The 25,307-nt window shown below is 45.6% G+C and overlaps 1 protein-coding gene across 8 annotated transcripts in view; it reads left to right on the top strand.

The window, feature by feature from the left end:
- Positions 1–25,307, top strand: part of PAK5 (p21 (RAC1) activated kinase 5) — a 199,506-nt gene extending 174,199 nt beyond the window's left edge. For 7 of the 8 annotated variants that reach the window (XM_032682856.1, XM_032682857.1, XM_032682854.1 and 4 more), the window contains 7 exons: positions 6,632–7,432; positions 12,790–13,281; positions 15,047–15,180; positions 17,403–17,529; positions 20,162–20,287; positions 22,281–22,415; positions 23,035–25,307. In XM_032682856.1, the coding sequence (XP_032538747.1) occupies positions 6,632–7,432; positions 12,790–13,281; positions 15,047–15,180; positions 17,403–17,529; positions 20,162–20,287; positions 22,281–22,415; positions 23,035–23,190 (1,971 nt within the window). In that variant the 3' untranslated portion in view covers positions 23,191–25,307. The remainder of the gene's footprint in view (positions 1–6,631; positions 7,433–12,789; positions 13,282–15,046; positions 15,181–17,402; positions 17,530–20,161; positions 20,288–22,280; positions 22,416–23,034) is intronic. The other variant, XM_032682858.1, reaches the window with a different exon arrangement.

Here is a 25,307-nt window from a genome sequence, read left to right as displayed (position 1 = left end):
ACTTTTGACATTCAGTATTCTGTAATAGCATTTCAAATGACATATAACAAGCATTTTTGTGTATTTAAAAAAAAAAAAAAGAGGAAAAGTTACTTGAATGTAGGTATTTCAGTGGAATTTTAAAACTAAATGTTTTGTTAAAGTTGCTGTATTTTAAAATGTCAAAAGAATTACCGGTAAATGTGATTATAATGAAACGTTGCTCTTGTTGTCATGGAAACTAACTTTTAAAACTGCCGTGCAGGGTGACAAATTACACAGTGCCGTTTTGGTGAGCCCTTTTTTTTTACAGTTTCCCATTATTTTGCTTTTGAAGAATTTTAAACAGCTGGCACCGGTGTTAAGGATATTACACTTCTCTCAGACCTTTAGCTGTGCCTTTATTTTGATCCATCGAGTAATACACATTTTTCAGGCTGAGTAAATTTCATTTCTACATCGCCAGTGTAGATCATCCTTAACATCATCTACACCTTTCAATAATTAACATGTGGCCATGCCAGTGTTTACCCAGCCTTTCTCCTCCTGTCCTGTGCTGTTGCTAGTATCAGGTTGATTAATTCATGAGGCGGGATCGTGGCTCTGGTGCTTAGACACTTCGTGGCAAGGGGCAGGGGACACCGTCTCATGCTCCTGGTTTTGGCAGGTGACTCTGTGGTGTAAAGTGCATGTTTGATCCAGGGAGCAGAGCCCCAAACATCCTGGCCCAGCTGGGTCATTCAGCAGCAGTGCAGTTTGCAGAATGCCTTCCCCAGGGAGGGAACTTTCTGGGATACCAGAAACTATTAAATTCCTTTAAAATTGTTTTTACATGGAGGATGAGAACGTATAGCGTTGGGAGGAAATCCCTAACAGAAAATATATGGACTCTGAAGCTTACAGGTGTAAACCAAGCTCTAAATTACAGGCTTCAGGAAGGAATGTTCTGACATACTTTCCTGTCTGTTGTGTATTCCTTGTGACTAATTCTGAGTAATGGCTGTTTTGTAGACAGGCTGTAGATCAAAACTGGAGCAGATCCCATAGGATGCTACTGGAGGGTGCAGAGTGATAAATGACGTCTCATCCCATCCAGCACCATTTCTCACTACATATCTGATGAGTTTCTGTTGCAAAAGGCATGTTTCCAGGGTAATCTGTATGGCACAAGCACCCTGACCTCCCCACTTAGGTTAATGTTTTATAAACATCACACAGAAGTGGTTACAACTTGGTTACTTCTGCCATGAGCATGGGAAGCACAACCTGCCACGATGCCATCATAAGGTGGGGGAAAGAGGGGATGAGGTACAGGAATACTTTTGGGTCCTTTACCATGAATCTTCCTCATCTGAGTGTGATTAAGCATTCAGTGGAGCACGGCAGGATCACAAGGATGGATCCAACACCATCATCTGGAAGGGCAGCTCAGAGGTTAGAACTTGTCCTCAAGTGAATGTTCAATGGAGAAAAACCTTAAGTGCACAGTGGAAGCGCTTACTTGAGAGCAGCTGTCCCAGATCCCAGCTGTGCTCTCCAGTCACTGGGCATTCAGCTGCCATCACTTTTTCTCCCTGGCAGCGTATTTACTTCTCCATGTACAGTCAGCCATCAGAGACATGGGCAGGTCTTTTATCTCTCATCTCCCATCTTCCCCTTTGAGCCTGGTCCCTGTGTCAGCCCTCAGGATGGCACCTCAGACTTGAAATTTGGCCTCACAAACAAGGCACAGAGCCCACCTCATGCTGACCCTGGGCTGCTGGAAAAAGCAAGGCTTTGCTGCACACTTGCGGCTGTCCCCAGGAGTTTTGGGGGACTTCAGCTCTTTTGAAGTCTCAGAATCACAGAGTGGCTCAGGTTGGAAGGAACTTCAGTGGATCATCTGGTCCCACCTCCCTGCTCCAGCAGAGTCATCTCAGAGCACATGGAACAGGATTGTGTCCCTCCAGAGAGGGAGGCTCCACACGCTGTCTGGGAAACCTATTCCAGTGCTCAGTCACCTGCACAGCAAAGAAGTCCTTCCTCCTCAAGGTACTTTTTCTTCTGGTAAGAACAGATCAAATACAAACTCCTGACACCTCTTACACCCCTGGCTGCAGTTGTGAAACAGGGAAAGCCAGAGTTTTCCTTTGGATAGCTGACAAGGATTAGTTTTTCTCTCCAAGGTAGCGCTGAGGAGTAAAGCATGAACACAGCTTCAAATACTTTGAATGTCTTGCAACACAAGAAGATAAATTACCAACACATCCATCACTTAGATTACTCTGACCATCTGTGCTTTATGCACCTTCTGTTAAGAAAAAAAAGTTGATTTTCAGCTATGCATAGGCTGTGCTTTTAGTTTATGTATAATGCAAATGAGGGGAGAAGCTAGCTAGAGGCAAAATCAGAGTTTAGATTGGCTGTTTATAGGGGCAACCTTTCCTTAAAATACCTTTTGTTTTTCACCCTGCACATCACAGAGATTTAGAGTCCTCATTGACTTCTGAAAACACAGCTCTGGGAGGACAAAGGATGATATATTCTTAACGAGTGCCTAAAGTATAGTAGTTCTAAAGACAATAAATGCAAGGTCGCATTAGGGCAAGACAGTTAATTACCCACTTCATTATTGTCAAGGTTAATACAGCATTTGAGCACAGAAGCTGTTTTTCATCTCCTTTTGGAAACAAGGCGAGACAGCGTTTCTTACAGACAGATCCATTATAGCTTATCACCGGAGGACAGGCCGCTGCAGAAGCACCATGAAGGATGTCTGCTGTCACCAGGCTCCGGAGGAGATGCCAAACCTGTGCGGGGAGCAGTGGGAATGATGGGAGAGCTCCAGCTCCGGCGTACGGTGCGTTAATTCACGGGGACTGCACCCCATTGATTTAATGTGAGACGGCAACGGGAGCAGAAAATTCATCAGCCCTCCTTCATCTTCTGGAACATCGATCCCTCCTAAACTGCACAATGCGCTGGAAAACGTCCTTTAATAAACATGGGGTATTGACTGTCACAGATCCCATCTTTCCGCGACGAACCCTGTGAAAGCTGCGCCTGCGGAAGGGCCCCATCCTGGTTTTCCATTTCCATGGGCTCGTTTCCATTACCTGATCACAATATACAGAAACAAAGGCCTCAGAAGTCTTAGCCCTTTGCAAATAATGCTTTGCTTTTAACTGCCTACTTCAGCAACTTTGAAAACTCCTCAAGTTATTTAGAAAACTATTTAGAAAATTTAGAAAGCAATCTATGTAAATAGATGTAGAATTATAGAGAGAGATGGAATTCACTCTTTATATAGAAGCACTTTTTTTTTCCCAGTTTCTAAAGCCTTTAAAATTGGGAAAAACTAGTCTATTTCCCGTGACACTAATTACCAGGATAACTGTGCTTGTATCACTTTTGATGTAGCCTTTTTCTGGTACGTTTTCTCTCAAGGTTTTTTTTTAAGGTAGAGCTAGAATTTCCCATCGTTTGTGACTCCTGCCCTTGTATTTCAGTCCCAGGAGATTTCCCTCTGCCCAAGTGATGAAGGAACTGGAGTCCATATTCCCAAACCAAGACCCCACATCAGCAGTTTGGTCTTTCCACTGAATTCATTCCTTTGAACCTGGAGACTTCTCTGAGCCCTGGCACTAACATCGGACTCTCAGGTTTGGGAATTTGGGCCATGGTTATGGCAGTTCTCAATCTCTGGCATCTTTCTGCAAATATTGTGCTTCCCAGGAAAGCTGTGGGTGATATCAAGCCCCCAGCACGCACTTTCTCTGTAGTAAATGACTTCAGGACAGGTTAACATGGCACAACATATGTTTTATTCTTTATAGCATCTTCTTTGATTTCATTTTTTAATAATTTGTGCTCTGCTCATCTGTACAGAGCAGTTATCCTTATTACTCCAATAGACTGATACCTGCTTTGGGATATTAATTTGGTTTTTAAGCCTAGTAAATGGTTCTGCCTATCAGGGAGGCACCCACTGTATTTCACATTTGTGTATAATCATCTGAAGTTCTATTCAGGTAGCAAAATCCTTGACTATATAGCTTTGTTTCATAGGGTCTTGGTGAAACGCTTCCTAAATTATCTTCTTTTGGTATGAGTGACGCTAGATACTTCCTTGGAAAAGATAAAGTTGGTGTAGGCTGTCTGATTTAGCCCGAGGGCATCTCACCATGATCTGTGTCCTTCCACATAAGGGAAGTGCAAAATTTAAAAACAAGCCAAGGCAAATAGGAATATTGTTTTTCTTATCAGCCATAAATAATTATCACAGTTGATAATAACTGTTAGTAACAAAGCACTGACTACTCAGTAGAAAATGTGCCTCTGGAGTAGGTAAGTTTACCCTCCCTTTGCGCTGGCCCTTTTAATTTTCTTGTGGAGAGGAGCCTGAAGCCAACAGAAATTACAGCCATCACCCTTGCAAGTCAGTGTTTGCCAGTAGTCATCCTTAAAATGCTGGGATAAAAGAAAAGGAGTTTAGTTCTTAATCCCCTTAACTTCATCAGTCAGGATGAGACAGCACTGAGGTCCCAGAGCTGTCCAAGACAGCTTCATCAGACTGGGGCTTCGGTGGCAAATGCCTTTTTTTTTTTTTTAAATCAGAATTTCCTATAGCACCATTTTACTGTTAGTACTATTTTTAAGTCCTCATAATCAAAAAGGTTGCTCCCACGCATGGACCTGTCTGCAGAAAATCCCCGAGCTGCGGGGATTTGTCATAAATGAATTCCCTAACACATAAACACTCAGCTGCATTCTTCTAAATCTTCCTTCTGAAGGTGTCTGAGAATCCTGCTTCCAGACAGCGTCTGCTTGGAGGAGCAGAGGGAGAACTACTCTTCCCTGTAACCAAAGAGTCTGCTCTGCTCCCAGGGGCTCCCTCTGGCTCCGAGGCCCTTTTGTGCAAACACAACGCGGCTGCTGCAGGAAACCTCTCCTTTGTGAAGGCCGGTCCCGTGGAGAGTGTTAAATTGGCACTTTACTCCTCGGCATGCATTTGCACAGGGGAAGCGGGGTGGCAGTCGGGCATTTCAATCTTGTTTTCAATTATAAGCATTTCATTGTCCAATGTTGCTGGTTTATTATGTGATAATTAAGTATGAATGATCGCACACTCATCCTGCCAAAGAGGCTGGAGCCGAATGAAACCAATTCCTCTCATCCTGCTGAATGGCTTTGGAGGCGAAAGCAGTGATCTGTTTGCTCTCCCTTATTTTTGCTGTCCTATTGTTTCAGTATCACTGGCTTCAAAATAGCAAACTAGGCAAGTAATTACAGACATAAATCAGAGCAGGGATCAGCGTGAGGTCAGGACTGCTTTGCTTTTAGGCTGCCTTTTCTCAGCTGCCTTTTGTGAGTAACAGAGAAGTACATTCCTGTTAATTTTGTGAAACGGTGATTTTAGTAGTGATAAAGTGCTTGTTTTGACAAAGTTTGAGCCCCCTGTGTGCTTTCAGGCAGAAGTTGAGTGGTCTGTCTGTTGGTGTTGCAAACGAGTACAGGTCCAGTGACCAGGCATCTGATATTCCATGGTTGGTGTCCAATACACCACAGTCATTGTGCAACGTGGGCTGCACCTCCTTGGGGTGACCACACTGGCTCTGTTTAAAAGCTCAGTAAGTTAAATAAGATCCAGCTGTAGATATTTAGCCCCAGTAAATCAGCAAAGCAAATGTGTTTTCAGTAGAGCCACGCTGATTTATGGCCCTGGCCACAGCTCTGTACATCTTATTCTTGTCGGGTGTTTATAGACGTGAAGTGGTGCTCAGTGGGAGCCAACTGCTGAAAAATGGATTCAGCCACGGGTTACGGTCTTCAGGTGGTACTAACTAAAACCAGTTAGTACCAGTTAGCTTGCCTCCCATCCTACCAGCAGCACCAGTGTTTTGGACAGAAGGGAGTAGGGACGGGCAGGGGGAGTCTGTGGAGGATGTTGCAGTAGTGGGACACAAACAAACCATCTGTGATGTCCCGAAGCCGTGGTTGTGCTCAGTGATTTGCTGGATGCTGTGTATTGTAAGGAGATGGAGTTAAATATTTTTCCCCTCTTCCCCAAGTGTCTTTTATTCTAAGTTAACTAAGAGTCAGTCCCCAGTGGCAATTCTTCTACTCAGGAACATACTGTTTCTTAAAAAAAGGAAAAAAAACCCAAGAAAATCCAGTGCCTACTAAACTTTGTGCTACTTTCCATTCCAGCAGTTTGTTAAAATAACATGTAGAAGTGAACACTGAATGATTTTCCTTTAGCTTATGCGTACCCTGTAAATCTGATTCAGCCCACCAGTTTGGCTTGATGTACACAACTGAATAATAGCAAATAAAAAATAAGTAGTGGTTTTAGATGTTTAAATGTCTCTATTGTTGGCTGCTGAACACCCACCTCTTAAATTGGGCTTTTTGAGAGTGTCTTGGAGTTGCATGCCAGATCCCAGCTTATGATCTACCCTGAATTTAACCTCTCTTTGATTCTTCCTTTCTGCCCTACTGTAAGTATTTAGTGAGATTTTTTTTCCTAGCAATGAGATATGTGACTGCAGAACATGACACATCATTACATGTATTTCTGGGTGATTTGTAGACTTTTTTACTTCCCGGTGGTTTTCTTGATCAGCTATTAAACGAAAGTCAGTATTTAATCAAAGCAATTTCTTATTCCCAGACTATTGTTCGAGGAAATAAGCCTCGAAAGGATACTTCAATCAACGGCCTGCTGGAAGAGTTTGACAATATCTCAGTGACAAGGTCCAATTCCCTGCGGAAGGAAAGTCCTCCCACCCACCACCACCAAGGAAACGCAAACCACGTGCCAAGGCACCAGGAGGAAAATGGTTACATCACGTATTCCCAGTACTCCAGTGAGTCAGACACCACAACAGACTATGTCGTGGAAAAATATCGAGACAAGACTGTTTATGGGGAAGAGTTAGAGCGGTACTACAAAGGCAGCTACGCCGCCAAGCAGAACGGGCACATGATGAAGGTGACGTCCCGGGACATCTATTACTCGGAAGTGACACCCCTGCAGTCAGACCTCTCCAGGTTCCTCCCAGATTACCATGCACACCTGGACACCAAGCCCAAACCGCTGGAATACGGCGGCCTAAAGCTGGAGTACCAGCGGATCCCCAGCGGATCCTCCCTGGACTATAGAGATCCCTTTCCTTACACCCCGTCCCGAGCGTCGGTGCAGAGCGAGTGCCCCAAGGAGAGGCTGGAGTACGGTGACAGCGACTGGGGACACGGCCTGGGCAAGGATGACTACGACAAGAGGCCCAAGTCATCCTACGTGGATCCGGCGAGCCCTCAGCCAGCCATGAGGCAGAGGTCCAGGTCGGGCTCTGGTCTGCAGGAGCCGGCCATGCCCTACGGAGCGAGCGCGTTCAAAGCACACCAGCAAGGACATTCCTACAGCTCCTACACCTACCCCCGCCTGTCCGAAACCGCAGCAGGCATCCCCAAGGTAACCTGACATGCCTGGTGACAGGGCTGCCAGGGCAGGGATAAGCCTCTCCAGAAAGGGAGTGTAAAAAAAATTAGGGGTGTGCAAAAAATTATGGGCAAGGAGCCTTTGCTTGGGCACGTGATGCCAAACGTGGCTGGTGACATCCCTGGGAGCTGCGTGGCTGCTGCTTGGTGGGTGTAGAAACCCACTCCTCTTTACTCAGGTCTGTGAAAATGGATGTCAGGGACATCCATTTTCAGGATGTCAGGGTTTAAGATAGGTTTAAAAAACAAGTTTGGAGATGCGCATCTTCCAGGGATTTCACTTGGAATTCCCAATAACCCCAAGTTCTTTGGCAGTTTTTTGCAGCATTGAGAGTTCATATGCCTGTTCAGAGCTCAGCAGGAGGTGAGAAGCTGGTCTGGTTTGTATATCAGGTGCTTTTGTGTTGGAATTTTTACTGTGTAAGGCTGAGACTTCTGTGATTTAGTATTTCTATTATACTGATGCCATCTTTATATCACAAGGTTTATTAACCCTTCGCCACTAGTGAGAATGGTGAAACTGCTGTATTTATAAGCAGTGAAATGAAATCAAAGCAGCTTACCTCACCCAAGACATTTTAGGTGTAGTTTAAAAAAAGCAGGGCTAATGTGCAAAAAAGCATTTCAACCATGTTATCTACAGGCAGCTCACTGAATACGTTTTTGACCTGTTCTGCCACGTGAGGAATATTACCCACACAAGCTACCTTGCCCTACCTTGTAAGAGTTTGCTGAAACTATTTATTCAGTTAAGGGAATATCACTTTCCTCACACCTCCAGTCACGTAGCCACGATGATGATCTGCTTAAACATCTAATATTCTGCAAGAGGTGCTTTTGCAGTGTGGCTTGCACTGAACATTCCCGAGTTCCCCTAGCAACGGGCACCGAGATGATCGCTTCTTTTTCCAAGTCTTGGGTTGCTGTGACTTCCCAAACGTGCTGAGTAGGGAGTTGTTAAGGTGCATTAAAGCACAGAGCTGGGTTTTGGAGCTTGAGGGGGGGAGTAAAAAAGTTACCAGCTCTCTTTACATGCCTTTCTGAAGCTCAGGGTGTAGTGGGAGGAGTGTGTGTGGTAGTAACTGAGCACCAGTATGGCCTTCAGTGTGGGTTCTGGAAGTTGTGAGGAAAACCAGGGATGGGTTAGTTGCCATTTTCTTAACTGAAAGCATTAGTTTTGTCAGAGTTTAGAAAAGACAAATCCAATAATTCAGAGACCCTCTTGCACCTGCTTCTGCCAATTTTACAGCATTCAGTAGGGCAGAAGGCAGAGGTATATTTTACATGACTCAAAGCACTCCAGGCACTTTGAAAAATATCCCATTAAAATGCAGTAACAACTTTTATTAAAAAAAAAAAAAGAGGTGCCTCCATGCAAGGTTCATTGTGAGGTGTTTCTCTCCTCGGAGCATCAAAAACACTCCTACAGCCTTCCTGTGTCGAAACCTGATGATTCACTGTTCAATGCAGCAGTTTCAGTTCCCAAACCCATACACAGCTCCTGGAAGTGAATAGCAGTTTCTTGCCCTGGATGGTTGCTGAAGAATCTTCTTTTCAAGGAGGCATTAGTGAGATAATGGTTCATCAAATGGGCTTACTGAATGACAGTCAGATCTCAAATCAGATATTTTACAAATGGGATTGGCTGTAAAGTATAATTAAAAGTGGGGGGGAAAGTCAGCAGTGAAAAAGTCTGCAGGCACAAAGGTATGGCATCAAAGTGTGTTTTACAAAGATGTTCATTTTGGCTTGTAAATGTGAAGAGCAGACTTACTTCAGTATTATTTGCAGGTGATAGGTGTCAGATAAATCAAATATCTGCTCGGTTTCATCATCAGTGATGCAGTGAGAGGTGTAAGAAGCTGGAGGCTCAGATTTGGTTCCCTCCAATCCACCCCTCTGATACCCACCTGCTCTCCTGTCGTTTAGATTAACTCTGGTAATACCTTCATGGGGTCAGAGGGCCTGCTGTGTTACCCTCACCACACAGAGTTTACATCCCACTTTGTTCAGTGGAGTCACCTCAATATGTTCTCACAGTCCTGCTTATTTTTGGCCACTCTGCTCTGCATGTTTGCTTTTTAAAAGGGCTGCCTCTTTATCGCAGGCAGCCCTTTTAACTTTTGGCACTGGGCCTTGTTATTTCAAAGCTCCTTTCCCTGTCATTTTCCAGTAGGAGCTCTCCATGACACCCTCTCCTGTCCCTCCTCCAAGGAGCCATGATGTCTGCTGTCCCCAGCTCTCTCTTTCTAACCTGACTGCTGCGCAGCACCACCACCATCCTGCTGTGTGTTTGCAGGGACTCAGCACCAGGAGGACATCTCCAGCCTGGCAAAGGCAGGGCCAAGCCTTTGCTAACAGAAACCTTTCCCTTTTTTCCTTCTCATTCACACACCAGTGGCTTTACATGAGTGCTGCCTGCCACCTCTGTGCATGGAACAGGGAGTCTTGGAGATTTCCATCAGCAAAGCACCAGAGAGTAACCTTTGCCCTTGTGATCTCCGTGAGATTTACAGACCATCCCTTCCACACCTTTTACTGAAACCTAATCAATCAGAAATCCATTCTGTGTTACTGAGAGGTGAGTCCCTCTCTCCAGGGACTGGGAGGACGTGGGCTCTGGCTGCAGGGCTGTGGCTCTGCCGCAGTCCCACTGCAGAGCGCACAGGGACACCCGCTCGGCAGAAAGCCAAAGGTTCTGAAAGGAAGGAACCCCTTAGGAACAAGCAGGTGTGTAGTACAGAACAGGCGTCACTGATTGGGAACTGGAATGAGTTTGAACACTGTGTTACATCCACCTTTTAATGCCAAAAAGCCCCGGCTGCCGCCACGGCCGCGTGCAGGTGCGGGAGGTGCTGCGAGCTGTTGAAGCGACCCAGCCGGCAGCAACACCGTGATGGATGTCGTGTCAGACCTCAGCTGCTCCTTTGACCCGGTCTTGGGTGAGCACAGGGCTGACTTCCTCTTTCCTTTGTAGTATTTAAAGAATTTCCTTTCAGTAGGTGACTGCATTCAGTGGCAGAAATAGAATTATTAGTGGCGTAAAGCATGTTCGATTTTGCCGCGGATGGCGGGCACTGCGTCAGGACACAGCCTGGGAGGAGAGGTTCAGCTGATTTGCTCATTACAGCGCCTGACTTTTTGTGACCTTTCTTGGGATTCAGGAAGTAAACGGGCTTGAGTTGTACTGCAGTGCTAACCTCAAAAAGCTTTCACAAATTCCTAGCAAGCACACCAAACACCTGAATTTTCATTCTAAAATTTCACTGCAGAATATACTTTTGCCACGGTGTTAAGCCTGGGGCATACTCAGAAATACCAGACATGGGTGAAGCCTCAAATAATTCATTAGCGTGGATTTATCCAGCTTGAATTTCCAGACAGGGCTTTCCCTGTCTCAGTAGTTATAAAGAAAATGGTGTATTTACACCCAGAACTGTAATTTATGTGTCCCTGCATACACAGATATATAGGACAGGGCTAGATTGAGTTCCCCTCCCTCCGCCAAACCATCTGAGCACTTTTCTGCATTAATTAGTTTGGCAGATATAATGTCCTTCATGAAATTCGTGGTGTCTCTGACTCTCTTCTATTTTATGGCCACCGCTGCCTGGCAGAGTAAGGGAAATTATGGCTGTAATCATGGGGATTTTTGCTTAGGCAAAACCAGCATCCTGGGAGGCGGCTGCACAACACTGCTACGTGCTCGCTGGATACTCCATATGGCTGGGAGCTGTCAGTGTGCAAGTCTTGAATGGAAGCAGACTCCAACTTCATGTTTCCAAGGGGAATCTCCGAGCAGCCCCTCTGGAGAGGCATTCCCCCTTCCCTGCTAAACATCAGGCAGAATGAGGAGAGGGGCACCCCAGCTCACCCCTGAGGCAGAAAAGCACTGATACAATATTGCACTGGAGGCTTTTCTCCCTTCACCAAGGGGACTCCAGCTCCAAACTCCTCCTCTCCGTGCAGAGCCCACAGTGATAAATTGATGCTGCGGCAGATTTTTTTTTTTTACTTTTTTTTTTCTTTTTGCAGTCTTAGCATAAAATGGTCAAATGATGTTCCACCGCAGAATTCAATTTCACAGTTCAGTTGGGTCCTTGATTACACTGCCAAATTCAGATTAATGTGCATTTAACTAACATGGATCAGGGACTCCTGGCCGGCAGCCAGCAGTAATAGTAGCAACCGTGAGCTGTGCAGAGTTTGCTGCTCTGTCCATCCCTGTGCGCTGCCACTGAAATTGATTGATTAAATGAACTCATTGCCATAATTATTTGTAATTGTGCTACATGATGAGCCTGTGTCAAACCACCCCCTTGCCCCGAGATGCTCCACACGTCATCAGGAGTCACACATGTTGTATTGAAAATGTGGAGATGCTCTTTTCCAGAGCAAAAAATGTAGGGTTTGGGTGGGTTTTGTTTTGTTTTGTTTCTTTGTCTCACATCCTTTGGTTTTTCAAACTATTATGTTTGTGAAATGTTGGTTTGCTTTCAGTGTAAGAAGCTTAGAGAAGCTTGGAAAATAAAAAAAAAAAAAAAAGAAAAATAAGGAGGGAATCGACAAATGAACAAGGCCTCCCATTGGGATAATTTGCTTTGTGATTTTCTCTGATTTCAGGTGAAAATTAGCAGTTTCGTGACACTGCAGTAGTCACTGTGTGTCACTGTGGAAAATGATTTAAGAAATGGTGAATTGAATTAGGCTGCTTGTCATACCCATGTGTGCAATCACTCAAACAACAGCTGATAGCGTGGCAAGGCAGGAGGTGACAGGGATTTCAGGGTATCACTGCCTCCACAAGGAGAGGTTGGGTCATCCCTGGATTGCTGGGGAAAAGCATAAAAAAAGACTAAGAGTTGAGAATCATAATCCAGGTATTCGTATTTGAAAAGAAAGTCATAAATTGGAATTTGCCAAAGGGCTGCTGGTTCTGTAAGGGATGGATTCTTGGAGGCAATGGCCGAGAGAGCCTGCAGGGCACTGCAGATACAGAGCACATACACTTTTTGGAGCATAGGTCCCTTCCAACCCAGGCCATTCTATGATTAAACAAGGATTATTGTGTCTACAAACAGGTAACTGGACAGAAGAATGGACCTGAGATGCACAAAAGATCTCATGGTCTCCCCTGGCCTCATTTGAATGCTGATGAGAGCACAGGAGCCCAGTGGTGTAAAACTCTTTGTTCAGACACAGGCAAGCAGTGTCATGTTGAGGAGAACAGGTACAGGTACACGTGGGACCATGTTGTGCTGGCATCCACTGAGGACCTCCAGGAAACTAATTGAGTCAGAAAGCTGTCACTGCTCTGCTTTTGTGTTGCAGGTGGATTATGATCGAGCGCAGCTGGTCGTCAGCCCGCCGCTCTCTGGGTCAGACACCTACCCCCGGGGCCCAGTAAAGCTACCTCAAAGTCAGAGCAAAGTCAGCTATTCAAGCAGCAGCTACCAGTACCCTCTGGTCTACCACAAAGCACCCCACTATCACCAGCCATCTCTCCAGCCCGGCTCTCCCTATATTTCCACCGCCTCCTATCCCAGCTCCCCAAGTATCACGTCAAGTGCTTACCCTCCACCCAGCTGGGGTTCCTCCTCGGACCAGCAGCCCTCCAGGGTGTCCCACGAACAGTTCAGAGCTGCCCTGCAGCTCGTGGTCAGTCCCGGGGACCCCCGGGAGTACTTGGACAACTTCATCAAGATCGGGGAGGGCTCCACGGGGATCGTCTGCATCGCCACCGAGAAGCACACGGGAAAGCAGGTGGCCGTGAAGAAGATGGATCTCAGGAAACAGCAGAGGAGGGAGCTGCTCTTCAATGAGGTGAGTTATTTTGGGTGGTGTGGTGGGTTTTGCAGGCAGTGGGCTCAGCAGGAGTCATGGGCCAAATGGCACCCTCAAGAGCCAAATTAATAACTCCCTGAAAGAGGTGGTGAGTCCCGCAGGCATCTATACTGTGTAAATATTGTATAACCAGACCAGTTTTAAATGAGCTACATCTCCTCCTGGCTTTAAACCTGTGATGTTGTCACAGCAGTCAGCTCAGAAATGTATCAGCTGGTCCATGCAGGGTATCAGGTGCACAGGCATAGCCCTGTGCCTTTTTCTGTTTCCTGACATAATTTATCCTTCCAAGACGGAGGATCCAAACTGACCAGACTGTTCAAGAAGCATTTGCACTGTATTCTGGAATACACATGCTTTTTGTTTCCTTTCTCCTTCCTCTCCTAACCCTTTGCTTTCTTGATGGTTACTGAGCTAAGAGCTGACAATGCTTTTTTTATGGAACCATCTGTGTTACTTCCCACATCTCCTCTCCTGAGTGTTTGCAGCCAGCTCAGAGCCCACAAGTGCTTATGGGAGACTGTTTTCCCCACGTACATTATTTTAAATTTCAGAACACTGGTTTTCATTTGCCATTTTTTCACCCAGTTGTTTGAGGCTGAGAGTACCTTATGCAACTTGAAGAGTTTTTCCATTTTTTTACTTCTTATTCCCTTAAAGAAGCTAGTGGGTTGTGTCCCCTGCTCCCTTTTCAAGATCACTTGTAAATATGCTGATCAACACCAAAACCACTGCAGGAGCCCAGGGAAACCTCTTGTGAAAATGAACTTTATAATTCTATCTTTTGTTTCCTGTATTTTGACTATAAGTGGATCTTCCCTCAGCGCATGACAGACTGGTTTCTTTAAAATCTTTAAAAACTTAAAATTTTTTAATTAAAATATTAGTTTTTAGGAAACTTCACCCAGTTCTTTGCACAGTGCATGGCCGTACCAGGTACTTGGGCTTGGCTTTGTGTCTGCTGGAAGGCAGCACTGAATTGGGCTGTGGTGGCTCTAACTGAGCATTTCTTGAGCAGTAACATCTTGAAGCAGGTCCTACACGCTGTGCAGGACCAAGCTGCTTCCCTGACACGCTCCAGTCACTCATGTCAGCCAAGAACCTCTTTTGAGCAGCACTGAAATTCCTCTGTCTGTAATGAAGCCTTCCCTGGCTGTTGTTTTCTCTCCTGGTCACTGTTCTGACAGCTCTCAGTCCCCCGTGCTCACGGTCACTGCCTTGGCTGGGCTGCTCTTACTGTGGTCCCAGTTGTACAGTCCCTTGTAGATGTGGGATTTGAGTCATCCCCTGCATTACCAGCATTTTAAAATTCCATGCAATATATCTATATATCTCTATATAAAACATGAACCACTGGGTTCATGATGAAAACGACTTCGATGCGGTGAATGATTGATCAGGTTAAAAAAAAAAAGAATAAATCTCTGTTGTACTGAAGGCAGTTGGCAATAAAAAACCAATTAAATAAACAGTTCTGTTCCTGCAGGCTGAAATAAAACAATTATCTACCGCTCATACTTTGGCAGCTAGAGATTCCTTGTTCCTCCTGGTGTTTACGATGACTGATATTTTTATGTAAATACACTGGTTTTGTTTATGTGCTGGCTGTAAGGGTTAGGGAGGATGTGGTTCATCCCCGAACCTTCAGCGAGCACCGAGAGAACAGCACAGCGAGAAAGAAAGTCTGAACAAGTGTCAGACAACGCTTGTAGCGACTCACAGGCCACCTTTCTGTGCCCCACAGGTGGTGATCATGAGGGATTACCACCACGAGAACGTGGTCGACATGTACAACAGTTACCTCGTGGGAGACGAGCTCTGGGTGGTGATGGAGTTCCTGGAGGGCGGCGCTTTGACCGACATCGTCACTCACACCAGGTGGGATGAGGGACCTGCAGCCTAAAGCCCAACACGTAGCCTGGCTGGGGGGGAGATGCCCTGGCTTTCCCTCATGGATTCCTCTGGACCGTGCCCTCTGGAGCTCACCTGCTGCTGAGGGCAGCTGGGCACCTCCCAGCTCTAGATATGTGTTTTTATTTTTATTCTTATTTTATTTTTAATCTTATTTTATTTTTATTCTTATCTTTATTTTTAATCTTATTCTTGTTTTATTTTTATTCTTATTTATTCTTATTTTTATTTTATGTATATATAACATACGTTTATACTGTATTTAGTTTTATATATATAAAACATATTTTTTTTATATACGGCTGTGTATTTGTAAGTACATACAAAATACATATATAAAAACATAAAAATACGTGCCATATACATTCATGGAAAACATATATACATATATACACACATAAATATATATATAAAACATATATACATAAATATATATATGCATATCTGCATATAGCTATCTATGCATATATATATACATATACATAGCTATATATATATAAACTATATATTTCTATATCTATATCTAGATATAGATATATAGATGTACATATATATACTTATACCCATACATAGCATGCTTCCTTTACCAGCAAAATAAGCCACTGCAGAGGAATTCCTGTCAGTACCAGCATTTTTTAAATCAAAGGGAAAGAAATACCTGAGAGGGCTTGCTGGTAGATGGGGATTTGCTGCAATTTAGTTGGTAGTTCATCAGCAACACAACTTTTATCCATTACTTCCTAAAAATGGCCCAAAAAAAAAAGTTCTTTTCCTTGTTTGGTGATCTGCATTGTTGATTTTGCTGTCATGACCACGTCAGTCCTAAGGGTAGTTTCTCTCCATATTCACAAACCATGTAACCAGGCTGTCAGAAAGGTTGTCTGCAAATCAAGCCTAAAACATAAAGGGAAGAGAGTTTTTATATCAGAATATTTGTGCTTGTGGTAGAGCACGTTCCCATATTTCAGTTAATGTCACACCTTTAAAGCAGGTAATCCACCAGCACAAGAGCTGCAGTGTATGGAACTGCTCTGCCTCTTCTGATGGGAGACATTAGATTTTACAGCCCTCTTTCCACCTGATCTTTGCTCATCTGCTCCTGATAATGAAATAGGGAAGAGCGATTCTTTATTTAATTTCTTCCTCTTGAATAAAAAAAAAAATTAAAATTTCCACATCAGATCAGTGGGAGAGTATTAGGGGAGCAAGAAGAAAAGCAAGGAATAATAAATTAGAAAATTTGTCTTCTCTCATAGTTAAATGATGCTCTTAGACCCTACCAAGAGCAGAGCTGTAACACAGGTATTTTATTTTTTCATTGCTTCCTTAGCTTGTGTGCTGAAGTAAATCACAATATTGCAAGTCATTTGCTAACTACTGCAACCCAAAACATTAAAAGCTCTATCTTAGATATTTCTGACAGGAGTTTAACAGCAAACAGATGTTCCCAGGACACCACTTCTTAAGAGCTGTCATCTATTTTTTAGCTCAAAACAGTCTTTTCTTAATCTTCTGGGCTTTTTTTACATTGCATGACCTTCCCTCAAAGATTTTGCTACAAATGGCACACAAAGTTAGAGCAGAAATCTCGATGAGAGTTTTCCTGCTCATGTAAGAGAGATGCTGGGGACATCCAGCAATGGGGCAGCAGTACCAGGGTGCACATCCCAAAATGGGGGGTTTCAACCTTGCATAGAAATTAGGCCTCTTGTTTATTTTTCTGCTGAAATACCAGGCATATTTTTACAGAAGGCATAAAAGTGCTCCCCAAGAGCTACACCCAGGGCTTGATGTTTTGTCTGCACAATTAGGAGTGAGTTTTTTTCTCATATTCATTCCACACCTGTTTCCATCCCAGTGGTGGTTCACCCTCCCTGGCAAGCACTGAGCTTACTGTAAATAAGGCATTCCCTTTATTTCCCGGAGGGAAACAGGCTCACTGTCACAGGCTGCATCACATGGAGCACTCAACTTTTTTAGTGCTGCAGGGAGACTTATCCAGACCTCGTTGCAGAGTTGATCCTCACCCCTCATCCCATGTTTTTGGTCAGAAATAGGACCAGAGATTCACCCCACAGAGCCACTGCCTAAAAGTGGCTGTCCTGAAGGGGAACTTGTGTCCCTTTGTTGCAGCTCCCCTTCCCCACTGTCTTCCTTAACACTCCGTTTTTCCGACGTTGCTGTTTCAGGATGAACGAGGAGCAGATCGCGACCGTCTGTCTGTCTGTCCTGAGAGCCCTGTCCTACCTGCACAACCAGGGTGTCATCCACCGCGACATCAAGAGCGACTCCATCCTCCTCACCAGCGACGGCAGGGTGAGCACCCAGCCCTTCCTCAGCTCCCAGGGCTGCCATGAAAACAGCTGTGCCCCTTCAGGGTGACACTGCCTGGAAAAAAATGAGCCAGGCCTGTGAAACTGCAGGGTGTGACCTGTGAGTGACTCGTTGGAGAGCTCAATCCCAAAAACACAGGCCTGGCCTGGCCTGGCTGGTGATGGACATCTGTGCTGCAGGCAGCAATCCCTTGGGGAGGGATTGCAGCCATCAAAAGGCAGTGGCAGAAGGAGCTACACAATGTGGGTGATGGCTCAGTGACAGGAGGTGATGGGAGATCATCTTTTAGGCTGCCCCGCTCCTACCGTGATGCCTCTCAAAAATACTTCCTTTTTACTACACTTAGTTATCCCTCAGTTAGCAGCCTCTGTATGTGTGCTCTGTTAGCAGCTGCTGTACCTGTGCTCTGTTTCTCCAAGCTGGTGAAGAAGGCTAACATCTTTCTATGCTAAAATAATAATCTGCATTACTGCTGAAACCCTCCCCTGATGGTCAGAGTAGCTTTTACATTTGTGAGATGCTTGATAATGCCAGTTCCACACTGCCATGTACTTGGATGAGATGCTGCTGCCAGTTAATTGGTCTTTGAGCAGGGAGAGAGGGGGACAAAATGCTGCACATGACTTGCTCAATAAGCAAAATGAAGTTTGCACACAAAGAAAATTACAGGTTGTTACACACCTGTCTAAAGCAAGACTTAGCGGGTTGGACTGAACCTGTTGGTCTGGAATCAAATCTAGACCTTTCAGAAGGTGAAGCTGTTGGCTTCCCAGGCCTGGTCTGACTCCTTAACCAAAGGCTCCCTTGTTTAATTTGATACCCACTTCACCAAGGAAGAGGGGTTTTCTTCTGCAGCAGTCACAAGTTGCTCCTGTTAATCCTGTCAAGGAAAGAAAATCCCACGTGTGTAGGAGTTCTTCAGCTGGGATTTCAATCCATGTTGCTGAAATAACATCTGACCTGTGCTGGGATCTGCATACAGTGCCTCATTATACTCATTACTCCAGTACTTATTATCTGCATTGCAGATTTCTTCATGGCTGTGTTGTGCAATTACCTTTTTTTAGAAAATCGTTGTCTTTTATGTACTCGAATGAGCAATAGATATGCAAAACCTCTTGTGCTCCTACAAAAGATGATTGGACTCTGCTTCCAAAATACGCATTATTTCTTCCATTCTTCATCCAGTAAACTGAAAAATACATTTAGCATGGAGAACTTGGCTATTATTGTTTTAGAAATACCAGCAATCATTTCATAATTCTCTTTAAAATAACACCCACAGCTTTAAAAAAAGTAGTGTCTGCATTGAGTCCAAAAGAAAACAAATCAGTGCTGACAACAAGTCAATGCAGGCATTTATGCAACTTCCCACTCCAGTTGTCCAGGGGCTGTTGGGGTTCATTTTGTATTCCCAGGTGCTGAGTATGTGATGGGATATGTGGCCTGTGGACCTTGGGTCACTGTGGCACTGTGCAGCCTATAACTGGGAGTGATGGGAGTTAGGATAATGCCCAGGAAAACCCCTGTGACAGCTTCTAGGCCTTCAAATAACTCCTGGGGGGGGGTGGTGTGTGAAGAGACATCAGTCTTAAGGAACAAGCTGTTTCTGGAAGAGGGTGATGCCACCGACACTCAGACCAGCTTGTTTTGGTTGGGGGTTGGAGGAGTTTTCACCTTGGCATTGTGCAGCGACATGGAGGGGGAGGTGATAATTTTCCATAATTTCTGTTGTTAAAAAAAACTGGCATAAAAGTATGAGTAGGCACATGATGCAGCAAGAGCTGCTCTCCGGAGTGCTTGTGTATCCCATTATTTCTATTTCAGGTCACTGCCACAGCTACTCAAGGACAGTACTAATTCCTGAGTTCCCAAGCAAAGGGAACAGGTCCCATTAACTCTTTTTTGGAAGAGTCTTGTACCCTTCCCTGCCTTTCCGAAATCAGCTCTGTTACTACATAAAGATGACATTTTCTTTAGTGACAGTCCATGGTGTGAGGTCCTGGTCTTAAAAAAAACATTGGCAGGGGTTTTGCTTTCTGTGGGTGTTGGGTCATGCTCTCGGTGGTGAAAGGGAATGGGGTGAATGCCACTTGTTTCACCTGTGTTCTGGCAAACTCACAGGTCATGTTCCTGGGTACACATCCCAGGAGGGGTGTGTGTCACTTGAAATGTGTTTATTGCTGAGTATCAGCATGCATACCTAACTACAGACATGGGGTTTATACATATGCAATAATAGATTCATTATAAGACTGTTACTTCAGAATTTTTTGCTTTCCTTCTGTTTTTAACCATTATAAGCCATTTATCACCTCTGCATCTTTTGCTGGTGGAGAGGCAATGAGGTGTGACAGATGATGTTAGTAATGAACACCACTGCCACTCTCCTACGTCTTTCCCTTGCCTTCATTTTAATGAATTTAAAGTTCCCCAGGCTGTGTTCTGTCTCCAGACACACTTGCAAAACTGTGCTGCTGTCCTGTCCCAGACAGACACTGCAGCTCCATCCCCGTCCCTCCCGCTGCAGCCAGAGGTGTGTGTTTCAGAGGCACGTGTGTCTCACAGGAATTCACCTTGTTACTCAAGAGGGGCTTTTCCTTTTTCTTTTCAGATAAAATTGTCCGACTTCGGGTTCTGTGCCCAAGTGTCCAAGGAGGTTCCCAGGAGGAAGTCGCTAGTTGGGACACCGTATTGGATGGCTCCGGAGGTGATATCCCGCCTGCCCTACGGCACCGAGGTGAGAGCAGGGGGCACGGCCAGGACCCAGAGCTGCTGTTTGCCCTCTGTGGGGTGCCTTGGTCGACCCCACAGAGCTCAGGGAGCACCGTGCAGTTCAAAGGCATTTACATAGATATGCTAAATAGCAGCAATTACGTTTGCCCCAGAGTGCTACATCGTGCCTCCTTTTAAAGTGTTTCTCCGAGATGAAGTCGTTAAATAACAACTCCATTTAGCACACTTAGTGTAATGCCTTTATGTATTTACGCTTAGGGTGCTGTTGAAAAGGAAACTGGCCTTATTTTCACATTGGGAAAGACCCTTTGATGCTCTTTAATATAAAAGCCTGGAGCTGCAGTCACAGGTGTCCACACCTGCACGTGCCAAACCCGCAGCCAGGTTATGCACCTGTACTGCACAGCCAGGTCACACCAGTATTGGCACTCTGCTTTCATCCAGCTGAAGCCTGAGATTCCCTTGCTCTGGCGGAATGCCAGCAGAGGCACAGGTCCCGCAGGGTCCCAAACAGGTGAGCCAGCTGGGTGGGTAGGATTGCCACCCTCTGTGGTAGCACTGGTGTCCCCATCGGCTCGTTCCTTGCAGTCATTGCTCTCATTAGCTGAGAGACAGGGGTAGAGAAAGCGCGTCTGTGGGAGCTATTTTAAGCCCTGCCAAATGGTTCTGAAAAAGACAATCCACACATTTTTATTAGAACCCTTCTGAGGAGACCAGCAAGGTCTGCAGTGCCATATCCCATCCATTGGGAAGCTCTGAGTCACAGCACTCCTGCACTGCCAGCCTGGGAAGAGCAATCCCCTCTCCCGCCCTCAGCCGTGACAGTGACTCACGGCTCCCCAGCAGGAGACACGGCTGCCTTTGCTCCTCTGCGTGGGGACAGGAGCTTCTGCCTGATAGTGCTGATAGTAACAGCTGCAGAGAGCAACCCTGCAAGGCAGATAGAGCCAAAAATACAGATACACAGATACATACATATTATATATTTATATACATATATATACACACACATAAATGTACAGAGATAAAGAAATGTACATGCACAGAGAAGAGGAAATGAGCTGAGACAGGAGATGCAGCAGGAGCTGTTTTGGCATTGCCCCAGGGTGAGAGCACCCCACAGGCACTGACATGCTCCCAGGACAGGTGCCATTATGGAAGACATTCCAGGGGTATTAACATCAGTATATTAGTCCATTAATAGCACTAGAAGGATTATAAAGTGGCTGAACTTATGGCTACATTAGGTTTCCTCACCAGAAGGGAAAAAGAAAAAGGATTTGGGCTCAAGGATAGTGTTGGGAAAAGAGAAAAGCAGCATGAACTGGCTCTGGCTGTATTTGGGCTGGCAAATGACAGGAATTACAGTCATTAGAGAAATGGAATTCTGGAACAGATCTGCAGCAAGCCAGGACCAAAATAAAAAAAAAAGTAGGGTTGGGTCTGGAGCTGAATCATTTTCCAGAGGAATTATATAATGTGTTACCTCTGCTGGCTGGAAGCAGCTCTGGGTGTAGTTAAGTGCTTGTGTTTGCCTTGGGGTCTTGAATGAAGTTCCTGTTGGTTTTGAGCTGCAGGGGACCCAGAGTAACTGATTTCACAGCAGCTGAGTTGTGCTCTGCTCTCCCACTGGCTGCAGCACTGCAGAGCCAGCCTGGGGTGGGCAGTCAGGGGCTGCAGTCAGTGCAGCTGGAATGCAGGGCAGGAGGGTGCAGCCTCTCCAGTGCACAGGGCTTCCAGTGGACAGCACCTAAAACAGCTGCAGACCCGGGTTTGTAAGTCACTGCTAATCCATTTCATCCATCATTTACTGCTCAAACGGCAAGAGCATTATCAGCTGGGTAAAGATTTATGGTGATGGCTCACCAGACTGCTGGCTGAGACTGGCCACAGACAGCAGCATGAACCATCTCCAAGCTTTGCATGAGCCCCAGTGCTGAGCCTGTTGGCCCCCCCTGCACTACCAGCAGTGTTCATGACCAACCTGTGTGTTCCAGGTGGATATCTGGTCCCTGGGCATCATGGTGATAGAGATGATCGATGGGGAACCTCCCTACTTCAACGAGCCGCCGCTGCAGGCCATGCGCCGGATCCGGGACAACCTCCCGCCCCGGGTGAAGGACATGCACAAGGTCAGACTTCCCATTAGGTGATGAGGGTGTTGAGCAGTGACATGTTTAATAACACTGTAGGCACACATTTGAGTGCCCAGCTGATAACGTCTAAGGTCCCACCTGGAGCAGTGGGTCCTACACAGGACTTGTGTGGGGAGGATGTGAGGCCAAAGCCATCAGCCGTAGCCTTGTTTGTGCCCAGCCCTGGCTTGGCTTTTGCAGCAAGTGACGGCAAAGGGAGCTGGGCAGAGCCTCGTGTTCCCTGTCCTTCCCAAGCTGCCCCAGGACCAGAGCAAGTCGGCACATCAGCCCTGCTGTGGGTGGGTTGGCACGTCCACACCCAGTGCCAAAGCCTGTGTGCACCTCCCATTTTGGGTGTGCTTCAGGCCTGAGCCCTCAGCCCACACTGTGCTTTTCTCACCCCCCACATGCAGAGCTGTGCAGGGGCTGCTCTTCTGCACCCCACTGATACCCAAATGGTTTCAGCATGAGCAGCATGTAGAAGACACATCCCTTCAGCTCAGTACAGCTGTTACCATAGGCAGAATCACTGTATCCCTTTTCCCAAGAAAAGCAGTGTGCACACAGCCAGAAGTGGATGTTTTTGTCCACCCCTAACACTAGTGTGGTGTTGCAGGTCTCCTCAGTGCTCCGGGGCTTCTTGGACTCGATGCTGGTGCGGGAGCCCTCGCAGAGAGCCACGGCACAGGAACTGCTGAGACACCCCTTCCTCAAACTGGCTGGGCCCCCTTCTTGCATTGTGCCCCTCATGAGGCAACACAGGCATCGCTGAAGCCAGCAGCTTTTTGGGAAAAGGTCAGTGCAGAGTCTGGATAACGGCCGTGTGGGAATGCCAGCAGCTGTGTGGGAACTGCAGGGAGGGAGGAGTAAAACCTTGTGAAGGAAAACCAGCCCTGCTGAAATAACGCAGTGTATAAAAAACCCAAGGAAGTGCTCTCTATGCTCCCTGTGTGTGAGGGGCAGGGGAGTGATCCTGGTCCCAGCTGGGAGGCCACGCTCCACCATGGACCATCGCTCCCCAGCACTGCTGTGTTCCCACCATCCAGGGAGAAGGCACCAAATGCACAGGTTGGAAAGGTAACGAGGAGAGCACAGCCAGAGCGAAACACCGGAATTTCACTGCAGGCTACGGCACTTCTGTTTCAGAAGAACACTTTTCTGACGAAACAAAGCACTTTTTATCTCGGTCATAGCAGCGCAATGTATTTTGCAACGAGTTTGTAATTTTCTGTACAGTCCGTTTTGATAATTTGCAGTACTTTGTCATGTAACTGTTGTGTTAGTTGAAGTAATGTGTTACCTTAGCGAGAATTTGAGAAGATTAAAGTTTCCTACTTTTTTAACCCTTTTGAAAACAGGAAAAAGAAAAAAAAAAAAGCCCACAACCACCTTTAGGAAGTTGTAAGGTTTTGCAGATTTCCCATGGGGTGAGAAGAGCGCTCATCCCACCCTCTCGGCAGCCTGAAGAGCCAAGGATAAGTGATGTTTGTGGGCGCTCTGGCAGCCTGGCTTTGGGCACTCGCCCTCCCCGTGACGCAGTTGGCAGAGCTGCTGCTGAATGTGAGTGGTCACCTGGGTCTCCCTCCCCTTTCCCCAGGGTGGGAGCCAATGCATCTGGCCTGCCTTTGCTCCAGGGTCAGCCCAGGCCAGGGCCAGCCCTTTTTTATGCCACCACCGGGCCAGTTTTGCCACCACAAAAGCCTCTGTTGTTTCTGTCGAGCTCTGGCAGCGGGAAGGGATCGCCCAGCGGGATCCCCGGAGCTCCAGCAGACCTGGGGGATGTGCTGCCAGATGTTTGCCAGAGAGGAGAAGTCGTGCTGCTGTCCAGACCTTTCTGAATGTTGATGCAACAGTTGACTACTACGGTACAATTTTGTGTTATTTGTTGGATGACTCTGCATGTTAACTGTAGGCCTAAATAGATTTGCCTTTAAAATTTTTAGAAGTGCTTCATAATTATTTCAATGATAAATGATTTTTATTTATTAATGATTAGTTCTTTTTAATTATGTATGATACAAAAGCCATGTTTTTCAAGTTTGGTTGGTTTTTTTTCTTACTGACCTCATTTTACGGTATCTTTAAGGAACCACAAAGCCAACTTTGCGAAAACGCAGTTTCTTTCTTATGATGGAGTTTCATAGTTGATAAATTAATTGTTATTTATTGTAGTAAATTATAACCAAACATCTAAACCTGGCAGGAGCTGTTGTTTTTAGAGATCTTCCTCTGGGAGAAAAGAGTTGCCAATAATAAAGAAGCTCCTTTAGTTCTGCCCTTAAAAACTTAAAAGAATATTTGAAGGGAGAGAAGCAATTTAAACAAAAAAAAAAAGGGAGATAAATATGAACTGGAACATTGAATAGATGTTCTCACATCTGTGTGTCTTACTCCCCTCCCCTCTGCTTTCTCTTCTTAACCCTGTTTGCACATTTTAAGAGGGCACTACAGAAAATGTGTTTGGCTCCCGCCGCCCCGCCGCAAACACGCTCCCGGTGCCCACCCGGCCGAGAGCAGCACCCACAGCCTTCCAGGGGGTCTGTTTTGTAGTCTTGACAACTCAGGAAAACCGGCTGCACCAGTCCAGGCAATGGCATACAGGCACAACTGTAGTAACTAGCCACAAAAGTTAAACTTTTTTAACCATCTTTGAATAAAAAAAATAAAAAAAAAAAAGGGGTTGGTGGGGGGTTTTTTTTCTTCAATATTCAGCACATTTTAGGCTGTGCAAGTGAAGAATTTTCTGCAACTTTCTTATCATTAGATACTTTAAACAGTGTTCATCAAGTTTACTGAAAGTTTTGTCGATTTCAAAGGTTTTTTTTTTGTGAACACCAGCTACTGGTGAGACAAATGCACATGCAAGTTAAATAAATTAATTAATAAACA

The sequence above is a fragment of the Chiroxiphia lanceolata genome, chromosome 3 (genome assembly GCF_009829145.1).
Source record: "Chiroxiphia lanceolata isolate bChiLan1 chromosome 3, bChiLan1.pri, whole genome shotgun sequence".
NCBI classification, from domain to species: domain Eukaryota; kingdom Metazoa; phylum Chordata; class Aves; order Passeriformes; family Pipridae; genus Chiroxiphia; species Chiroxiphia lanceolata.
This window is presented reverse-complemented; position numbering and strand designations above follow the sequence as displayed.